Source organism: Delphinus delphis, chromosome 20 (assembly GCF_949987515.2).
Source record: "Delphinus delphis chromosome 20, mDelDel1.2, whole genome shotgun sequence".
Classification (NCBI taxonomy): domain Eukaryota; kingdom Metazoa; phylum Chordata; class Mammalia; order Artiodactyla; family Delphinidae; genus Delphinus; species Delphinus delphis.
This window is the reverse complement of record NC_082702.1, coordinates 19859232-19879525: the sequence shown is the minus strand read 5'-3', so window position 1 is coordinate 19879525 and position 20294 is coordinate 19859232. Positions and strand designations below refer to the sequence as shown.

Sequence of the window (20294 nt, the reverse complement as noted above, 5' to 3'; positions counted from 1 at the left end):
AGAAGAACATATTTCCAGGGGAGCAGATGGCTGGAGGTGGGGAGGGAAATCCATTTGTGTATAGTCTAAATTCCTCCAGAACAAAATCTAGAATATCTTCCCAAAGCGAACCAACCGGCCGAGCAGTCCGTGGAAGAGGCAGAGCTGATCAGGATCCCTCTGTATTAAGAGTGGGGTCTGCTCTGGACCACCTCTTCCTCCCTGGTGGCCCAACCCCCTACAGACACATGTGACAGAGACAGACTTTGCATCTGGGCCAGTTGTCCCAAAAGGTCTGTGGCTGGGGAGGAGCCCGCCTCTGCCCGGATCCCAGGCCACGTGTAATAGGAAGATCCTGACAGTAAAAATCTTCTTGTCACTGAGACATTCCTCAACTGTTAGCAATCAGTTTGGAGGTGGGGAGGACGGGGGTGGGAAATACCAAAGGACATCAAAGAGGGTCTCACTCCCAGACTCTGCTGTTTCAAGGCTCTGTAATTCGGGAAGGTTGTGTGCTAAATAATTTGTGAGCCTCCAAACACGCAGGTTATTGTTTGTGGACAGATGGTGTATCACGTTTTATCGCTTTTCCTTCTGTGGGTCCTCATATGTGGGACTGATGTGCACTGAAGTCTTTGTCTCCTTGCTAAAATCTCTAATCTGAAACAGGCAATCAAGCACAGAGGCAGGGCTTCAGAAGGCATAATCAGAGTTTTAAAAGCAAAGGGGAGGGGGAAAGCCAGAAATCCAAGTGCAGTTATGAGGCAGATGTGTTTGCAGAGAAGGCGAGAGGTTATTAGGGTATTAAAAGTGGACAAATGAAAGGGACTCTGCTGAGCAGAGGCAGAGGGAGAGCCAGGCCGTGGCGGCAGAGGCACCAGGGAGCGCCCGCCGGGGCTGGTCCCCCACCTTCCCCGGGAGCCCGGGAGCTGGGGCGATGGGGTCTTTTGTCTCTGCAGGCGGCCGTGGCGGGGCCTGGGAGGCCCCATCTTGGAGCTGCGGCCGCCCTTAAGAGCTAAATCATGTTGATCTACAGGAAGGAAATGAAATAGACGAACTCGCTCCTCTTTTCTTCCTACGGATTTTTCTTTTTTATTCTGAAGATAGAATTACTGTTTGTAAGCATCTGAAAGTCATTAGAGGCCCTGCAGTCTGTCAGGTGCCGACACAAGAAACTGCTGAAACCGAACGGGTGCCTGCACCGAGGGCTGGGAATTTGTCATGTGCTGATGAGCAGTTATAATAATATATGAGCAAATCACAAGCATTCTGCAAATTAATCAAATTTTTTTCCCCTTCTCCCTTGTCTCTGGGAGAGTGGCTTTGCAGGCAGACGTAGGTGAAGCAGTTTTACTCACAGATGGTCGCTCTGGCATCAGATGGAATTTATATAACAGTAATTCTGATTTCCTGCCAAAGTAGCAGTGAACACACCAGGGAGATTGTAGAAGGCGAGTCATGTGGTTTTGCTGAGGTTGTTGTGGGAAGTTGAAGGGGGGAAATCTCAAATTTTCCTCTTTGCCTTTACTGGTTTTGCCTGAAGGGCCAGAAACGGAATGCCATTCTGCCATGGGCGAAATCCATCACGTTTTTTCTTGTGACTTGTGCTGAAAGAGTGCTTCGCAGCTGTTGGGACTGCCCGGCGGTGACAGAGCCCCAGGACTCCTGACCCTGACCCGCTCCTTACGAGCCAAGACGGAAAGGGGAGCAGGTTCAGGAGGTAGTCGCACCGCAGGCTGCAAGGAGGCTGTGCTGATGCCTCGAGAGCCGCGCTCGCTTACCCTCCGCTCCCCGTGGCATTGCTAAACCTACAAGGGCTTTTCTTTTCAAGTGTTTTATTAAATGAAGAGTCTAACAGCCCTCACTTTAATTGCACACAGGCCCCGTGTATAATGCCACTGGATTTATTCAAGTAGTTGAAAACGATGGTACTGGTGATTAAACTGATGGTCTCAGTTTAGCAGCTCAAAAACCTGGGAGTGTGTAGGTGTGTAAGTGTGCATGCACATGGGTGGCGGCCGTTGGTCCCGGGAGGGTCTCCCTGCGAGCTGACACCCCCTTCTCCCCCTAGACTTCCCTCTCCTGGGGAAATCCTGTTCTGCCTGGGGTGAAGGGGGACGACACTTGACACTTTGGGGACCACGCTTGAGAGTGGATCTCACCGCAAGGTGCCTTCCCTGCAGAGGGAAAATGATACCAAGATGGCGTGTCGACTGCATTATGCAACAAAGTCCTGCTGTTGTGGGGTTTTTTCCTAATGTAAAGCCCTGCCCATTTGTTTTGGTTTACGTGACTACAGAGAAATAAGTGGATTAGACGGAAACTTTAGCATGCTTCATTGCAGCTGGGTGCCGACATCTGTCATTCCTCAGCCGTATTCTGGATCATGCCAGCCAGAGAAAGCAAAGTCTGACACCTTTGATTTTAGAGAGAGCCTTTTATAGGGGGAGAAAAAGAGAAGAAAGGAGTAGCATTTCCTTTGTGACTTCATAGGAAAAGCCACCTCTCTCCTGTGCTTTATTTATTTTATTTTATTTTTGGCATGTGACAACATTAGTGGCACTCGGAGAGCGTGGAACGTTGAAAAGTTTATGTTTCCATCTCTCCGTTTTAGTTTGTAATTTTCTATTGTTCATGGTACCAATTTGTTGAATTGGGCATGATAAAATGTAGCTATTTAAAATGTATCCAGTGTGCCCATCTATATGGATATATACCGTGGGTATGGATTGCAGGTGTCTGATCCATTTACGAAAAGAGGGATGTGTGGTTCTCTCACGTAAACTCACATTAATACAGTACCACAGCGCTGAAATTTGATGGTATATGACTGGCCCCGCTGCATTGTTTTTGGTGAGATATTCTACAATCCACATGAGCCCACCTGCTTCCCTCCCCCAAACCATATGAGCTCCCACCCCAAGAAATGTACTGTGTTTACGAAAGATGTGAGTGGGTAGTGAAGTATCCACAGATAACCTTGGATACCAGCTCTTAGTGGATCGGCTGTCTATATACTTACAGCGTTTTGTGTTGGGTGATTTTGTGGGTTTGCCCCCTCCCCCCATTTCTTTTCTAGTGAGGCATGGTGCATACCACACCCTTGGCACACGCCAAGTTACAACATTGGCCCGCCTCCCATAGTTAAATTGTATAATAAAACAGAACCTACAATTAAGGGCTGACGTGTTCATTTTAAGGGACACGATGGAAAACAAGAAACAAACCAGCAGAGACCACCCACTTGCTAATTTCACTGTGTGTGTGTGTGTGTGTGTGTGTGTGTGTGTGTGTGTACAGGAACGCAATTTATCTGCCACATGCAAAACCACAGGAAGGCTTCACCCCGTGACCCTGCCTCACCTGGAAGGAGGTGGAGCTCTTGTTGTTAGCCTCAAGACAGTACAAGGCAGAGGTTGAGAACTCAGGCCCCCTGGTGCCAGGCAGGTGGCTGCCTCTGGGAAGATCTTGCCAGACCTTCTGACTTTTCTAGATAAACTGGTAATCCATGTTTTTACATGAAATTTCTTTGTTCTGAAACATCAGCAATACCTTAAACCTTTTTAAATGTAGCGTTGGGGACAAAATAATAAAAACGTGTGCCTCCAGGCTGTGATTTCTGAGGAGGGTGGAAGCGTGTATGTCCATAGTAGTGATGGAATCCGTGGAGCTGGCCCTGTGGCCACCTGGGCTCTGGGCTCCCGGTCAGGTGGGGCGGTCCAGTCCCAGCACTGCACAGGAAGTGGTGTGGTTGAGGGTGCTGGGGAGGGGGTATGGGGGGAGAAGGCCTGTTCGTAGAGCTGTGATTGGGAGACCGAGACCCAAGGTGACCCAAGGTGCACCGGAAAATGGTCAAGCTCTCATGTGCCCTTAGTGGACCCTGGGAGGAGGAGTGTGGCAGCCGGGACTGGGGTCCCAAGGGGTCTCCAGAGCACAGAGCACTTGGGTTTTCCTGGTGGGGAAAACAGCAGGGCAGAGGGTACGCTCCAGATACACAGCCAGCCCAGGCATGGGCAGTGTGCGGGGGAAGGTTCCACAGGGTCACCTGGTGGGAGGTGGGGCCGGCTCTGAGGAAGAATGCCAAGCAGGGTGGAGGGAAGCAAGGTCGGGATATGTCCTCACAAGACTAGAAACTGGGACCAGACTGTTTAAGTCAGGGCTGCCCCCCCCAGGGTGTCCCTATGCCCCCGTGAAGGCGAGAATGTGGGGCTAGGCAGAGGGGTCACCCACCCAAGGCAGGGGCCAGAGCCCTTCCTAAGAAGCTGCCCAAGGGGAACAACTCCCAGCCTCCCGTATCCAGTCCCTACTCTGAGCATCGCAGGCCTCCTAAGGGGAGGGAGAGACCCCCCAGGCCCGAGTCACAGGAAGCCATTAGTGAGCAGCGGCTGACAGAGCAGTGAGGTGCCTACTTACGTAGGCCTTTGGTAAGCGCCCATGCGGCTCTGGCGGCTGGGTCCTGAGGAAGGCTTCAAGGATGAGTTGAGGCTTGGTGGGGTCTGACTGGAAGGAGATTTGGGGGCTGGGGTGGGCAAATTCCTGGTGGCAGTGGCAATAAATATTAGGTAAGAAGGGGTTGCAAGTTGGAGAGCCAGGCTAAGGAGGCAAGATGCCCTGGTAAGAAATTGGGAGCCATTGAAGGCTGGAGAGCAGGGATGGGCATAAGTACAGAGGGGATTTGGGGGACTGGCATGGTGTGTAGAGCATGCCCACTGCCTTCTGGTCCTTCTGGTGTCTTTCTCCTGTTCCTACAGTCCTTGCTGTTTCTGGGCTGGGCTGTTGACCCAGTGAGCCTGGTGGTGTCCAGAGGTGGATTCACCTGGAGCAGGGCTGGCTGTTACTGCATCTGCTAAATGCCTACCACCCACCTTATTGCCACAGGAGCTTTAGATAACTGTATTCAGTCCAATATTCCTAAGGAGTGAAGATATGGGTATTAAAAGTATGAATAGGAAAAAAAAGAAAAAGTCCTTGGGGCTTCCCTGGTGGCGCAGTGGTTGAGAGTCCGCCTGCCGATGCAGGGGACGCGGGTTCGTGCCCCTGTCCAGGAGGATCCCACATGCCACGGAGCGGCTGGGCCCGTGAGCCATGGCCGCTGAGCCTGCGCGTCCGGAGCCTGTGCTCCGCAACGGGAGAGGCCACAACAGTGAGAGACCCGCGCACCGCAAAAGAAAAAAAAAATAGTATGAATAGGAGGTGCTGCATTGGCTAATTTTAGAACCCTTCCTATTTTTGTCATCTCTTGAGCACCACCTTAATAATTTTACTTAATATTCATTAAAAGCTTTTAAAAAAAGGTAGATTTATTTTAGCAATACTATCCAACTTTAGTTCACTCTTTTTTTCCTAAGGCTGTTAACCTAAAAAGTGGTCAGCTCAGTTCTATCTAAAATCACCTCTGTTAGTGTGGTGTTCCAAGTACTTCCCTTCCCCAGAAATGCTGGGAGAGAGAAGAGAGTTTCAGGAGGGTGAGGTTTGCTGTGTGACACTGGGTGAGGTTCCAGCCCCTCTGTTCTGTGGCTCCCGCCTTGCACTGAAGGCAGCGTCCTCTCATTTTGGTCTCTCCCAGCATTTCTTTCAGGATTAAGTGCGCTCACCCAGCGACAAACACTGGGTATTGTTAGGGGATTATTATACTACACATCTAAAAATCTCCAAAAAAGGAACGTAAGTTCATCCATCGACCCTTGGAAGGTTATTTAATGATAAACATAAATGCTTTCATAAAATCTGGGGAATGATTTAAGATCTTGGATCAATAGTTGCCTGTGAGTGCCAGTAGCTGGGCCTACGTTACAGTCTGGCTCTCCTGACCACCCAGGCAGGCTGGTGGCTCACTGAGCACATAGGCAGCCTGGGGCAAAAAAATAAACAGGATTTAAGGCAAGATCTGCATGGCGTGGGCCAGAGCATGGGAATGAAGTCACTGAGGAAGGGACCATGGTGAGGTCAGGGGGAAGGAAGGGCAGGACCTCCTGAGGCTGCTACTTCTGAGGTCCTGGGCTGCGGGGAGAGGTGGGGAGAGGGCTGAGTTGGGAGGATCTGGGGGACTCCGACACCCCTGCCAGTTGCTCTCTTCTGCAGACATCTCCTGGAATCCAGCCTCATCTTCTCAGCTTTCACACTAACTGAACTTGAACCTGAAGCTGCAGAGAGGCAGCAAGACGGTGGGTTGAGCCCTGGCTGCAGGCTCAAAGGGAGCTGGTGCAAAGCTGGGTTTTCTGCCTTTCTCTGGCTTCGTGGCTCTGGACACACACCGAGCCTCTCAGGGCCTTGGTGTATTTAGCTGGCAAGCGGAGACCCTGACACCTGACCCTAGCATCGTCATTGGAATGACCATTCCAATTCAAGACTCGCGCGACAGGCACTTAATAGAGTATTTGAACATGCGAAACCATATCTAGCAAACGTTGATTTAACTCTTTTGATGTGCCACACATAGTGCTAAACATTTTACAGGCCTTTTCTCATCGAATCCCTGCAACCCTATGAGTGAGCTATTATTACTACACCCACTTTAAAGATGAAAAACCTGAGACTTGGCAAAGTTGACTAGCCGGCCCAAGAGTGTGTAAGCTGTAGAGACAGGTGAGGTTTGAATCCAAGTGTCTGGCTTGAGAGCCCACGTTCTTCACACTGTGCCTGAGTAACGCAAACGCTGTATATTGGTAGGGCTGTATCTAGCAGGGTGCTGATGTGTCCCACCCCCTCCTCCAGGAAGAGTTTCCCTGTCACCAGCTTGGCTTCACTGGGGCCACACTCTCAGCTGTGTCATCTCCTGATCTGGGGTGTTGTGCTATCACCGTCCACTGCACATCAACCAGACTCACTTTTTAAGAAAATTTTAAAATAAAAATTTAATTCTAATATAGATTTAGAATTACAAAAATGTTGCCTAGGTTGTACAGAGAATTCTCATATATCTCATGCCCATTTGCCCCTATTATTAACATCTTACATTGGTAGGGTACATTTGTTACAATTAATGACCCAATACTGATACACTATTATTAAGTATCTAATATTTGACTCAGGTTTCCTTAGTTTTTACCTAATGTTCTTTGTCTTTTCCAGAGCACCACGTTACATTTAGTTGTCAGGTCTCCTAGGGCTCCTCCTGGCTGTGACAGTTTCTCTGTCTTTCCTCGTTTTTGAGGACTTGGACAGTTTTGAGGCGTATTGTGTAGAATGTCCCTCAGTTGGGGTTTCTCATGGTTAGACTTGGATCGTGGGTTTTAGGGAGGAAGGCCACAGAGGTAACGTGCCTTCTCATCCCATCAAATCAGGGTACGTGCTCTCCCCCTGACCTTGGTCACCTGGCTGAGGTCGTGATTGTCAGGTGTCTGCCTGTACGGTTCCTCTTTCCCACTTTCCACACTGTAGTCCTGTGAAGGAGGTCACCATGCAGCCGGCACAAAGGAGTGGGAGTTTCAGCCACCTCCTCCAGGGGGAGCACCTGTGTAGTAAATAGTTTGGAACGCGTGGGGCATTTGTACTTTTCCACGTAGGTATTGATTCAATCATTTAGTTGGGACAGTATGACTTGTGGATGCTTATTTTACACTTCATCATTGACTTTGTTGCTGAAGCTGTGCCAGCGCTGGCCACTGGGGGCTCTCTCACCGGACTGCGTGGGGCTTTACAATACCCCCATCAATGCATGTGTCTGGAGCAATTCCTTGCTTTCTGGCACAAAGTGCTCCAGGATCGTCTTGTGTATGTCCTGCTCCAGCCCTAGAACCAGCCATTTCTCCAAGGAGCCCTGGTTCCCTTTTCTTGTGAATGGTATTAGAAATCAAGCTCTGGGCTAAGTGTGCTTGCTGCCCCTGGGATATCATGGCTTCTGGGCCCTCTCGACGGACAGAAGAAGGAAATATATGTGTGTATATTAACCCTTGCATGTACTCACATCTCTACAGTATGTATTAAGCTAAACACAAGTTCACACTGATGTCTCCAATCTATTACCATATGGATCGAAATTGGCTTTAAAAATACTAAAATATATTTTTCGATAGTGTTTTAAATTTAAACCCAAATCACAGGAAATTTAAAACCTAAAATTATTTATACTAAGGCTATTCCAAAGTGTTTTAGCATCTTAGATTAGATGGATGAATATTTTTTTGAAAACTGAAAACATGAATTATGTACCTGATGAGAACCGTTCTTGCCTATTTAGAATTAGGGAAATTTATATATATATATATATATGTATATGTATATATATATATATATATATATATATATATATATATATATATATATATATATGTAATGTGTGATACTGAGAAAAGACTCTTACTATCAGTTCAATGCATGTTTGTGTATATTTTTACCCATCTCATTGTCCCGCCGAGACTGTTGAAGCTTGAAGGATGGCCGGGGTCCTGGGCAGGGACCCTCCTAGTTTGCAGCTTCAGGTTCAGAGCAGCAGACACTCAGAGGGAACAGCAGGTGAGGGCCAAGTGGAAACCAGGCACTGCCCGAGAGGCCTGACTGGCTGGCCAGCCCACTGGTACCACCCAGCCTGGATTCATCCCAGGCCTGTGGGGCGGGGTCCACCTCTGGGGGGGCGCCGAGTTTCCAACTTACCCAGTTGGCCCTATAGGTGGAGCCATTTTCTAACCTACCAGCATGCAGTTTGCAAATGTCCTTAGTTTCAAGGAATCCAAAGGGCTCTGGTTGGGGTGCAATAGGGGGAAGGCTGTTATTAAGGAGTCTTGTTGGTACTTCCCAAGCCTCATAGCCCGGTACATGCGAGTTGCCTCTGAGGGCTGCTTCTCTCCAGGTCATTACCAGGACCCATCTAGAAAACAATGCCACAGAACATGGCTGCGAGAGACCCTTCTGTGGTCGCTTAGAAATACTCCATAATCCTGTGCTCCAAAGAGGATATTGCAGAAAGGAAAATGGGGGTGTCACAGGTGGGTCAGCTGTGGGCTGCTGCAGGCCCCAGAAAGCACCCATAATGCTGCCGGTCACCAAGATTCTTCCTCGACCAGCCTGGACTCTCTCATGCTTTCCAGCCTTCTTAGGGGTTTACACCCACCCATTATTTACGTAAGTGTGGCCACACACTTACGTAAGTGTGATCTAGAAGCCATAGCAGCAATGTTCCTCTTCATTTACCCACTGTTGTCTTTTTCCAGTTATGAACAATGAAAGGCCCCAGTGTGACTGATCTGAAAGGCTTGCCCTGGTCTGAGAGATGGCTTGGCAGTGTGAGGACACAAGGAGATTGTCCCTGTCACTGTTTACCTGGGCCAGGGACCCTACTCTCCACCACTTACATACATGACCCTCTTCTGGACCCTCTTCCTTGCGTTGACCACGGAGCGTGAACCATGATTCTGGGGATTGGTCCTCTCCACGCTAGGATGCCCTTGTTCCAACATCCAGAGTTGTGCCTCTGTCACAATGTATGGACCCTCTGGCAAACAGCACATGTGTCTTTCCTCAAGAATGTTCTTTCTCTCTTGGGGGTCCTTTCATAACGCCCCATTTTGAGTCATCTTTCAACGGGAAACGAGTCTTGCTCGAAGCTTGGATGTCCTTCCCTCATGAACGATTGGCCCCTTCCTGTCTCCACTTGGGTGTCCAGTAGGTTGCAACCCCTAAAGGCAGTCTTAAGATGTGTGGGCAGCCATTCAAATGTATTGGGTGGGCCTGTGTCAGGCATGTGGAATAGATGCCCTTCCCACCCTCTCGGTGCTAAAAGTACTGCATCATTCCAACAGCAATCTGCTCAGGGCAGTGCATGCAGCAGGTGCTCAATGTGTGCTCATGGAAGTGGGCTAGGGTCCAGGAGATGTGTGATGCGAGCTTTGACAGAGAACTTACAAAGCCCTGTGGCTTGGTGCCAGCCATGGGCTCAATACCAGTCTTTGACGTGCATCTGGAGGCCACAGTGGTGCTTGTGTCCATAAGGGGTGTGGCATGTGACATGTGTACAGTACCACACATCATAGCACACACGCCTCCAGGAAGTTCATGGATTCCCTCCTGCAGCATCCTCGGGTCTGATCAAAGAAAGCTCTTTGTAGAGAATCTTCCCACAGGTGGTTTGCAAGGAGTGACAGGAGGGAACAGTGAGATGAGAGTCTGTTCTGAGAAAACCCTAAGGTTGAATTCCTGATCAGCTGAATTCCTGATCAGCTGTGTCTACCTGACTTCGGACAATTTTTTAATCTTAGTTTTCTTATCTGTAAAATGGGGAGACGTTTCTCCACCGTATATCCCCACTGGTGGTCATGAGGACCATTGAGGCAGTTCCTATAAATGTGCTCTCATGAGTGGGTGTCAGACTGTTTTCTCACCACCCTGGACTAAGCAGCAGAGGTTGGTCACTTACCCCTCTCCCCATCTCCTCTCCACCATCCCTCACCTGAGCAGAAACCATCAGCATGGAAAGTCTGGAAGCCTTGTGGACACAGCTCCTGCTCTTCCCCAAACCCAGATGCGCACAAGTGTGGAGCTGTAATTAATGGATGGTCCCCCAAGGTCAGGCATTTTCCTCTCCCCCTTAGGTACAGGGAAGGAGAAGATATTTCCATCATAGCAAGTAAGAAAAATGTCTCGTTTTCCCACTTTTGTTATAAACAATGTACGACTTGCTTTCTCCTTCTCCTCCTGACCCTCCACACCGTATACATATTTATATATTATTCATAGTGGATTAAAAATGAATGCGCTCTTTACCACGGCTCTACGGCGCAGTGACAATACAAATTAACGTATGATGTACTTACTTTTCGCGTGGCAGTGATGGGAAATGTTGATGGCCTCAAAGTGAGAGACAGAGAGGGGTGGAAAGTGGGCTGGTGGGGGGGACTGCACATCTAGCCGCACCGTCAGGGCCCGAGGCCCTGCCTGCAGACGGGGATGGGGGCTATTCGGGGCAGCAGCCTCGCTGCAGAGCTGGAAAGGCTCTTTCCCTTCCCTTCTCCCACGGAATGAGGTCCAAGCTCCCCAGGGGGTCCTGTGGCCCTTTCCCCTGCCCAGCTCTCGCCGAGCTCCACCTCCACCGTACTGACCTGCTTCCATGCCCCAGCACCCACCCAGCCTTCCTGTTCTAGGGTCAGGCTCATCCTCTGTCTGGGGTAGCATTCCTCTCTTCTTCCCTTCTCTTGGCTACCTCCCTCTTTCCTTCATCCATCCATCCATTCACGTACAGTTTTGCTTGAAAAATAGTTGATGGATATCTTTGACATCCCAAACTCTGTACTAGGTGGTGAAAAACAGCAGTAATCAGAAAAACCAAAAAACAAACCCAAAACAAAACCCCACAGTCCCTGAGCCATGGAGCCGAGAGTCGGTCTTGTGGGGAAGACAACATAATTGTTTATTTGTTGAGCTACTCTTGTTGGATGCTCTACTGTGGAAGAGAAGAGTTTGCTATGATGAACCTCAGTGGGTCTGAGGGGACCCACAGAGGGGAGGCCTTCGTGAGGCTGAGGCAGCTGCGCTGAAGGACGGGATTACAGTAATTCGATGGAGTAGGTGAGGGAGCATTCGCGTGGAGGGAATGGGACAGGATTGGGCCAAGGTCCTGTGGTGAGAAAGGGTATAAAGTATATAAAGCCTCTGGAGAGCAGAGAGGTCCCTGTGGCCAGAGGCAGCAAACTCAGGGCTTTGAGGGTGAAGAGGGTGGAAGGGCGTGCAGGGGCTCACGTTCCTCTCAGCTGAGCTCTCGGAGCCCCCAGTCACCTCTACCATCTCCCACACTGCATTCCCTCAAAATGCCAGCCTTGTACCAGAAGAGGACCCTCTAGATGCGAGATCCTTCCCGCATGCGCCTGTGACCACAACCCAGCCCAGCCCAGCCCACGTTTGCTGAACTTCGTCCAAGGGAAATGCCCCTGCTAACAACTTGTTTCTTTGGACTCTGGAGGTCTTCCAGTTCCCCAAGCCCCCTCCAAAGGCAGGTGCCTGGAGGAGAGACAATATCTCTGGCTTTAACCCAAGACCACCTGGGACAAGACCACCTGGAACAGGCAGGCTAGTGTGGAACAGTGACACACGAAATGCTGGTCGAATCAGTGCTTTTGATGAAGAACAAAACATAGCCTCCCTTGACCAGGCTTAGATAAGGAACAGGATGACAGCAATGAAATCAGCAACCATAGCAATGACAGACTGCTGACATTCCTATAGCTCTTTGTCATTTACAAATTCGACACACCGTCTCATCTGATCCTCACAGCAGGCTTATGGTGTCAGTATTAGATTATCCCCCCATTTCCAAGGTGTGGAAACTGAAGCCTTGAGAGATCAAGTGCTCACTCAAGGTCAGACAGAGGGGAAACTGAAGCTTGGGTGTTAGTAGCCTCCCAACCTCACAGAGAGGGAAAGCTAAGCTTTGAACCCAAGCTCCTGGTCGGACTCATACTGCTACTGCAGGGCAGGAGGACACCTGAAAGCAAAGATGCAAAACTGAGAGAGCTCTCTGTGGTCAGGCGTGTGCAGGAAAGGATCTCCTGTGTTCAGAGGGGCCAAAGGACACCCTGGAGGGCAGTGCTTCTTTGTGGGGTTGAACTTGAGAGAGGCCAGTGTTTTGATGCTCTCCTCAAATGAGGAGCTGGCAGGGGTGAGTACACTTATTCTCTTAAATTCAATCACCAAGAAAATCTGTTAGACTCAACTCTGTCTTATAGCCTTTGCTACTTCTTAGAAACTGATGGACAGTAGCATCTTCATCGCCACCTATAGACCCAAGTGAATGGCCACCTCCATCTCCAGTTTACCAAGGTGGGCACAGGCAGCACAGGCTGGTCTTTCCTCTCATTAAAATGTGATGGATGGAAGTTTGTAGAGTTTGTCACCCTGAGGGCTTCTCTTCAGGGGACAGTTGACCTGCCTCCACCTGGAGATCTGATTTCCTCAGAGCCCCACATCCACTGCAGCAAGAAGGTAAGAAAGGTCAGTGCAGATTTCCACAGACTCTCCCTCTGTCTCTGCCTTCAGGTGGGTCCCTTGTTCTGTCACACATATTGGAAAATCACAGTAGAATATTTAGTGGAGCTCTCAGCTTTGGAGTTTGTTCTGAAGTCCTTGCTTATGTTCTTTGACCAAAATCTAACATATCACTGTGTTTGTGCCAATACCAGGGACTTCGAATGGATGAATGGTATAGAGAAATATGAAACTTTTCATCCAGATTTAGCTGGACTGGGAAATGTATCAAGTTTCCAAAAGTGCTTTGCATACCAACAGCTTTCTGTTTGGGAGTAAATGTTCTCATCACCAAAGGATCAACCTTTCACTTACATTTGATTCTTGAGAGAACACAATGCTTTCTTCCGGACTCGTCTCAGCCCCTCACAATCACCTCCCTCAGGATGGACCTCTCATTTCTTCAGATAATTTTCTTCTACATCAGTCTCATGGGAAACTTTCAACTAACCCCTCACAAGGGTGTGTGTGTGTGTGTGTGTGTGTCCTACAAAAACACATTGTAATCATGGTTCTCATAAGGATTGGAGAATTAGGACATCTGAGTATGTTATATACATTGGAAATTTGTTTTAAAGTCAAACCATCCAAGTTTGCTATATCTTAAGTTACTTCTCTGTGCAATGGGGTTGATATCCTTTACAAAACTGCCGTAAAGCTCAAATGTGAGGTTAAACATACAAAAATGTATGTGAAAACCTGTGGGACGTAGGCCTTTGGGATCTTCAGGTGCTACCATTATCTACAGTGCTTCTACTTACAAGGTATATTGCAAAATCAGGATTTACGATGATTCCAGTATTGTATAGATTTCTTTCTACAAATGTACATATGCATAACATTATACCTTTACATATAGCTCTCCAGCTCACCTAAGTTAAAATAAAAACTACTTCAGTACTAATGGTTTGACCACTGAAGTATCCAAATATGCCAGAATTACTGTACGTCTTTGACTCTACCAAGAAATAGAGATTCAGATATAACCATAGGATAAAATCATGATTAATATTTTAAAATCAATCGGTGGGAAAAATATACTAAGTGCTTTTATGTCAAGTTGGCCAATTCGAAAAAGCTCTTATTGTGAATAAATGCGATACTTGAGGTTCTCTGTTTGGTTTGCTAAGAAGCATGTGCGTCCCACGGTGACACAATTGGCAGGTTGTAGCACAGGTTGTAGCATAGATTCATACAGAAATGTATTATTCAGTAATAATAATAGAAAATACAATAAACAGCTTTCATAGATGGGAAAAAAAAGCAATGGAAGAATGGAGGAACCAGTGTGAATCCTGGTGACCTGAGGTAAATTTGTTAAATAATACCTTGGTTTGGTAATTTTGCTTCATGGCTCTGCTAGCCTCTTTGGATCATGGTACCAAGAGTTTGACTCTCTTTATTTATTTTTATTTATTGTTTGGAGTCCTTAACTCCAAAGACTTGTCAGACCACCATGATTTTCTCCATCAGTCACTTATTGCCATGAAATAAATAAATTGACAAGTTAGCCCCAGCTTTTTCTGAGCCATGGTGGTTAGGATAGTGGTCACCCCTCCTCTGTGAGCTGCCACAGGGCTGCCCTTGGGGGGAACCCAGAAAATATAATCCATTTCTGAGAAGATTTGGACAAAACTTTAAAAACATTTCTTAAGCCTCCTGAGAGGAGTCTCAGCTCTACTCCTCAGGTTCTCTGAATGACCCTCAGTTGGTTCCTATGCCTCCAGCTACAGATTTGGGCCCTCCTTTCTCCTGCTCAAGAGCTGCCCTTTCAGAGAACCTCAAATCCTCCCTCACGGAGCCCTGGGCATAGCTTCATGTCCATAGGGATGACGACTTCATGAGTTAGGTGGTTGAGTCTTGGGATCTGTTGGAAACTCACTGAGGCCCAGCTTAGCGCTGACTTAGATTCATGATTATGGTGGGGAGAATGGGCACGGCTTTTCCTATCCTACTGCCACTGATCAGAACCACGATTCTTCCCTTCAGTCTACGCTCTAACTCCAACGTGATGAAGAGTAGGGCCATGTATATTCTTCGTAAATATGCTAAGTCCACTAGAGGTAGAGTCTCAGTTCTCCTCCAGCACCATCCCAGGGTCTTCCCTGTCATCTGTGTGAGGGGCGACCGAGCCCAAAGGGTGGGGTTGGGTAGCAGGAAGGTAAGAAGTGAATGGTGCTCACGAATCCTTCTCTTACTTGACAATGGTGGTCCAGGCCCCTCCTGCTGACTGTCTGTGCTCTTCTTGCTGTGGTAGGCTATGTGGAAGGTCCAACAGCAAGTGAGCTTTTCTTGGGTTTCATTTGTTCTTACCTCCATGGACTTGCAAATTGGCTTTTGCAAGTGGGAGAGTTGATCAACTTCAGCCTTGTGTTAGGTACAACAACAGAAACAAGAGAAAACTCTATCCAAAAATTTGTATTAAAAAAAAAAGGCAAGGTGAAGCAGTAAGATAATAATACAGTCCACAAACAGTTAATGCCTGCTTGCTCTGTGCCAGGTAGTGGACTTGGCACCAGTGATATTAAGATGGCTATGCCTCCTGCTTCAGGAACACATAGATAGTCATGGTGATCAACACACACACACAGCAGCCCCATAAAACATGCGTCCCAGTTGGGCAGAGCCTTGAAAGAAGAATGGGGTTTGGGTCTGCAGAGAATAGAAGTATTTCAGGGAGAGAGTAGCACAGCAAGGGTATGGGGACCCTGTGGAATGAAGCCTTTTTGCAGAGACCATCTAATCGTTTGGTTTGGAGTGGGCAAAGGGGGGATGCTCCCAGGAGACTTGAGAGGTGCTGGGACTGAGCTATGAAGGTGAGGGGGTAGGTGGCCATCAAAATTTGGGCAAGGAAATCACAGCTGAGCTTCTGCTTTAGGTACTCACTGTGGTATCCCTGGGGAGGATGGGCAGGAAGTAGGGAAGCTAGAAGCAGGAAGCCCCCTTGCAGGCTGCCATGTTCATAGTCTAGCAAGAGTTGGTGTACACTGGACTAAGCTCAGAAGGGGGGTTTTGGAAGGAGAAAGGTTCAACAGGTAGAATGGATTTGCCCAGGGGCCAATTGTCTAGGAGGGAAGAAGGAGAGAGCTAATTCCTGGAGCCCACTAAGAAAGAAGCAAGAATCTAGCACTGTGTGCAATTTGGTGAGAAAATGAGTTTCAGCTCCAAACGTTTGGTTGGCCTCCAGTTCTTCAAGAACAAAACTGTTTTGCTAAGTAGATACACAGGACTTCTGCTATCACCATTCTAGTAAAAGTGCTGAATATGCTGTTCAGATGTTTTCTGGGGTAAACGGTTGGGCCCATTTATTTACTTGTTTATTTTTCTGAGCAAATGAAACCCAGCCCTGGGTCTTGACCTCTCTGGGTGCTGGGTAAAACAGCTTCCAGGAATTGCGTATCTACCGCTTCCCAGCATCAGGCAGAATACAACTGTTCCATTATAACTTCCCAAACCAGATGCTTTACTGGTTCCTTAAGATGGCAGAAATGTGTACACGCCTGCTGTGCATCCGGACAGAGAAATCAAGCCTGAAGGAGCAGATGGATTTCACACAATCCATCTTCTGTTCTGATTTATAGCCTTTCTAGTAAAGTTTGAGTCCAAGCGTCACTATTCAAAATCAAATTTCTTTAAAACTAGGTTGTCCTTGATTATCCTAATGTCCAGGTTCCTCTCTGATACCTTCTGCTGCCTCCTCTTGAAATCCTGAGATTCCCAAATTCTTCCAGCTTGGCACTTCCGCTCCACCCAAGAACAAGGCTTGGGTAATATCCCTCTCTCACCCCACCCCAAACACCCTCCCTGGTCACTCTTGATTTGCTTATCTTAAGAGTTAAGATAAAAAGAGTTAGTGGGAGGATAAGAAAGTGAACTGGCTTGGAGACCTGAGTCAGAATCTCAGATGGCGGGATTTATGGCTTTTTTGTGTGGAGCTAGGGTCAGCAAAGTACAGTCCAAGGCTCAAATCCGTCTCCTGTCTGTTTTCGTATGGTCTGCAAGCTAAGAACGGTTTTTACATTTTTAAATGGTTGAAAAAAAAAACCCAACAAGAATTATATTTCATCACATATGAAAATTATATAAAATTCAGATTTCAGTATCCATAAATAAAGTTTTGAATTTCATCAACAAAAATTTGGAAATTTATTTCCTCTCTTGCTATATTAGTACCTACATCATATCTTTGACCTTGGCCTGCAAAGGCTAAAATATTTGCTACCTAACTTTTTATAAAAGAGTTTCCAGGTGTTGGGAACTTTCTCTTCTGTTGCCTAGAAACTCTGAATTAAAAACTCTGGCCATGATGGAAATTCCTGTCCAAGTTATTATTATTTGGTAACATTATTTATCCAAGTAACTTATTACTTATCCAAATAGTTATATGGGCTGCATCTTCATTCTTTGCCATTTGATTTTTGCAAGGCAATAACACGGATGATATTGATAATATTGGTAATCATGATCATGGTCCTTTGAGCGCTGGGGGCCGGGAAGGGGGGTAAACGGCAGAGCTGACCGGCCACTGTTTCTGCCCACAGGTCACAGGCCTTTCCAGTGCCGCTACTGTCCCTACAGTGCCTCTCAGAAGGGAAATCTGAAGACCCACGTCCTCTGCGTCCATCGCATGCCTTTTGACAACAGCCAGTATCCCGACCGCAGGTTCAAGCGCTCCAGAGTCGACTCGGAGGCTTCTGGGAATTTCGAAGACCCCACAGCTGTCAAGGCGGGGAGCTCAGCGGAGCTAACGGAGGAGGGCAGCAAGGCCCAGGAGGAGCGCAACTGAGCCAACCAACCCGGATATTGCAATATTATTTTACACAGTTTTCAGATTATGCATCTGGTAAAAGAGTTTGCTAACTGCATTCCAAGGGGAAAAAATCATGTACAACCTCCCCTCTAGTGTATAGAACATTTAAAAAATTTAAAAAGATAGCTATATATATATTAAAAAAAAATCCCCAGCCCTTGAAAATGGCTGCTAAACTGTTACCCGGCAACAAGTATTTCCAAACAATGCAGGTGGGAGAAAAGGGATTTCAGAAATGCTTGGTGTCCTCCGAGCTCAAGAAAGCTGGGGGCCCTTCCAATGCTAGAGTCGTCTTTGTTCAAAAATCATGCTCTTAACTGAAAAACGATACCATCTAAATGATTTAGTGTTGCCTTGAAGATGGAGGGGCTGTGTTTTCATTGTTGAAAACACCTCTATAATCTGACACCAGCTGCTGTCATCTGCCTCGCACCCTAATGGGATGTGTTGGGAGGCGGCCGCGGTGCCAGTCTGACTGGAGCGGTCACTGCAGAGAAAATCAATTCACGTGGTGTTGTAACTGCACTCTCAGAGAAACCTTAGCCGGCCCGCAGCCAGCGCCAGGGCTGACCGGCACTGCAGAGGATTGCCATCTTCAACGTGCATTTTAAAAACACCCACAGCCAAATGAATCAATGGTCAGGAAGTATCTGCAGACAAATGTCCAGTGCAGGTTTGATGAGTAATTCCTTTTTTTTAGATCAAATTGCAGTATGGAGGGAAATGCTTTTTTCTTGGTTGTCTTTTTTTCTTTTCTTTTTTTTTTTTTTTTTTTTTTTGGAGGAATTTACAAGAAGCTTGCTAACAAAAAAATTTTTAGGGGTACATGATATAAAAATGCTTAGAAAAACTAGCCCACCCTATCCACAGAAGGTGCTGGTGAGGAATGGAAGTTTATGTAACAATAGATTGTTTTTATTATGATTTTAAAAATTTTACTTGAAAGAAGGCTGCTTTGGTCCTTATTATCAGATTTTTTTCGTGTGTTAGTTTTTGTAAGTCTCACAGACACGAAGCAAGATTTTCTTCTCCAGCAAGCTCTTATGAAATAGCTTGTATTAAAATATGAATCTAAACATCCTGCTCTCTATCACTAATGAAGAAGACTGTTTAAGTTAAAATGTCTGTTTTTGTAAAACAAATGTGTTCTATATTTTTGTAGATTTTAGATTTTCTACTGATTGGATACTCCAAATTTATCAAGTTCTGCACCACCCAGAGGGAGATTGGAGAGCCAATAATGAAACAACTCATTCTTTTAAAAAACAATTTACGAAGACTAGTTAATGGTTTATTCCTGAATCTGCTAGTGTGGTGTCAAAGTTCAGCCTCTTAACATACTTCCTTTGCGTGACACGAAATTGGTGCTGTTGCTTGTGACGGTGGAGAAGTATTGAAGTATTAACTTCTTCTAAAAAAATCATTCAGACTTAAAAAAAAAAAAAAAAGATAAATATCTCCTTGCAGGCTGGGAGCACAGAATAAAACCCCAGGGCCTTAAAAACTTCAGCTCTGCCTACAGCAGTTTACAAAAATACTGAACTGCAATCAATGTAAATAAAATGCTTCGCTATCCTGAGACCAGAAGGAATCTCAGGCTAATAAGGAATCCGGTTTGCATATGCTGTTGAGAGGGTGACATCCACCCGGGGTTTCAGTGTAAACGTGGTCGCTGTACAACGTGGACCCATCTGGCATAGAGCAAGCTGCTTTCTTGTTTTTCTAGAATAGTTCTCACTGCCTTACTTAAATCGAGTTGATAAACTTAATGCAACTGTTTCTATGATCCTAGAGAAAGGACTGAAATGTTATTGAAAACTTTCCGACTGTAGTAAGCTTTAGGATTTTAAATGCACTACTGTGTTTGGTGACTGTGCCAGTCGCTTGCTTTCTGTGTGTTTGCCCTGCCTTTGGTATCTTAGCAAAGAAAAATATAAAAAAGAAGAAAAAAAAGTAAAAAGAGCAAAAAAGAGGAAAAAAAAGTGGAAAAAAACGAGAGCCACGTTCCATTTCTAGCACTTTGGGCGCTCTTTCAGTATCCTTTTGTGTCTTCTGAGCATCGTCAGATGCGACAGGCAATAATTCTGTTTGTGACACTGGGAACATCCCCTCTTCTTTGTGGCGTGTGTGTTGATTCCATTTTGTCCAGTGCTACCATCCTTATTTCCCCCCTGACACAGGCCTTCTTTCCAGAACATTTGTAACTTGTAATACAAACAAGTGACAGCCGCAGTGATGCAGTGTCAGTTTCTGAATGTCATCAGGTTCTCATATCTAAACATGTCAAGTTTTTACCCTGTAACTTCTGTAGTCTGTGATGCTGGTCATAATACTGTCTACATTCCTACACAAAGAAAAAAAATCTATCTTGGAGGAAATCTGAGATCAATAGAGTAGAGGATTTTGTTGCTATGCTTGTAACAAGTAGAAAACTTTGTATTTAAAGTTTATTCTTGGTCATTATTTATTATTATAATACATCAGTTGACAGAACTTTATTCTGGTATAGAAAGTATTAAAAGTTGTTTTTTCAGCAATGACTGTTTTCTTTCTG

The 20294-nt window shown here is 46.6% G+C and overlaps 1 protein-coding gene across 1 annotated transcript in view; it reads left to right on the top strand.

Annotated features, from left to right (window-relative positions):
* The window catches only part of ZNF536 (zinc finger protein 536), a 229970-nt gene extending 212254 nt beyond the window's left edge, over positions 1-17716 (top strand). The window contains exon 4 of the mRNA XM_059999941.1: positions 17472-17716. Within this exon, the coding sequence (XP_059855924.1) occupies positions 17472-17716 (245 nt within the window). The remainder of the gene's footprint in view (positions 1-17471) is intronic.
* Positions 17717-20294: the final 2578 nt, after the last annotated feature.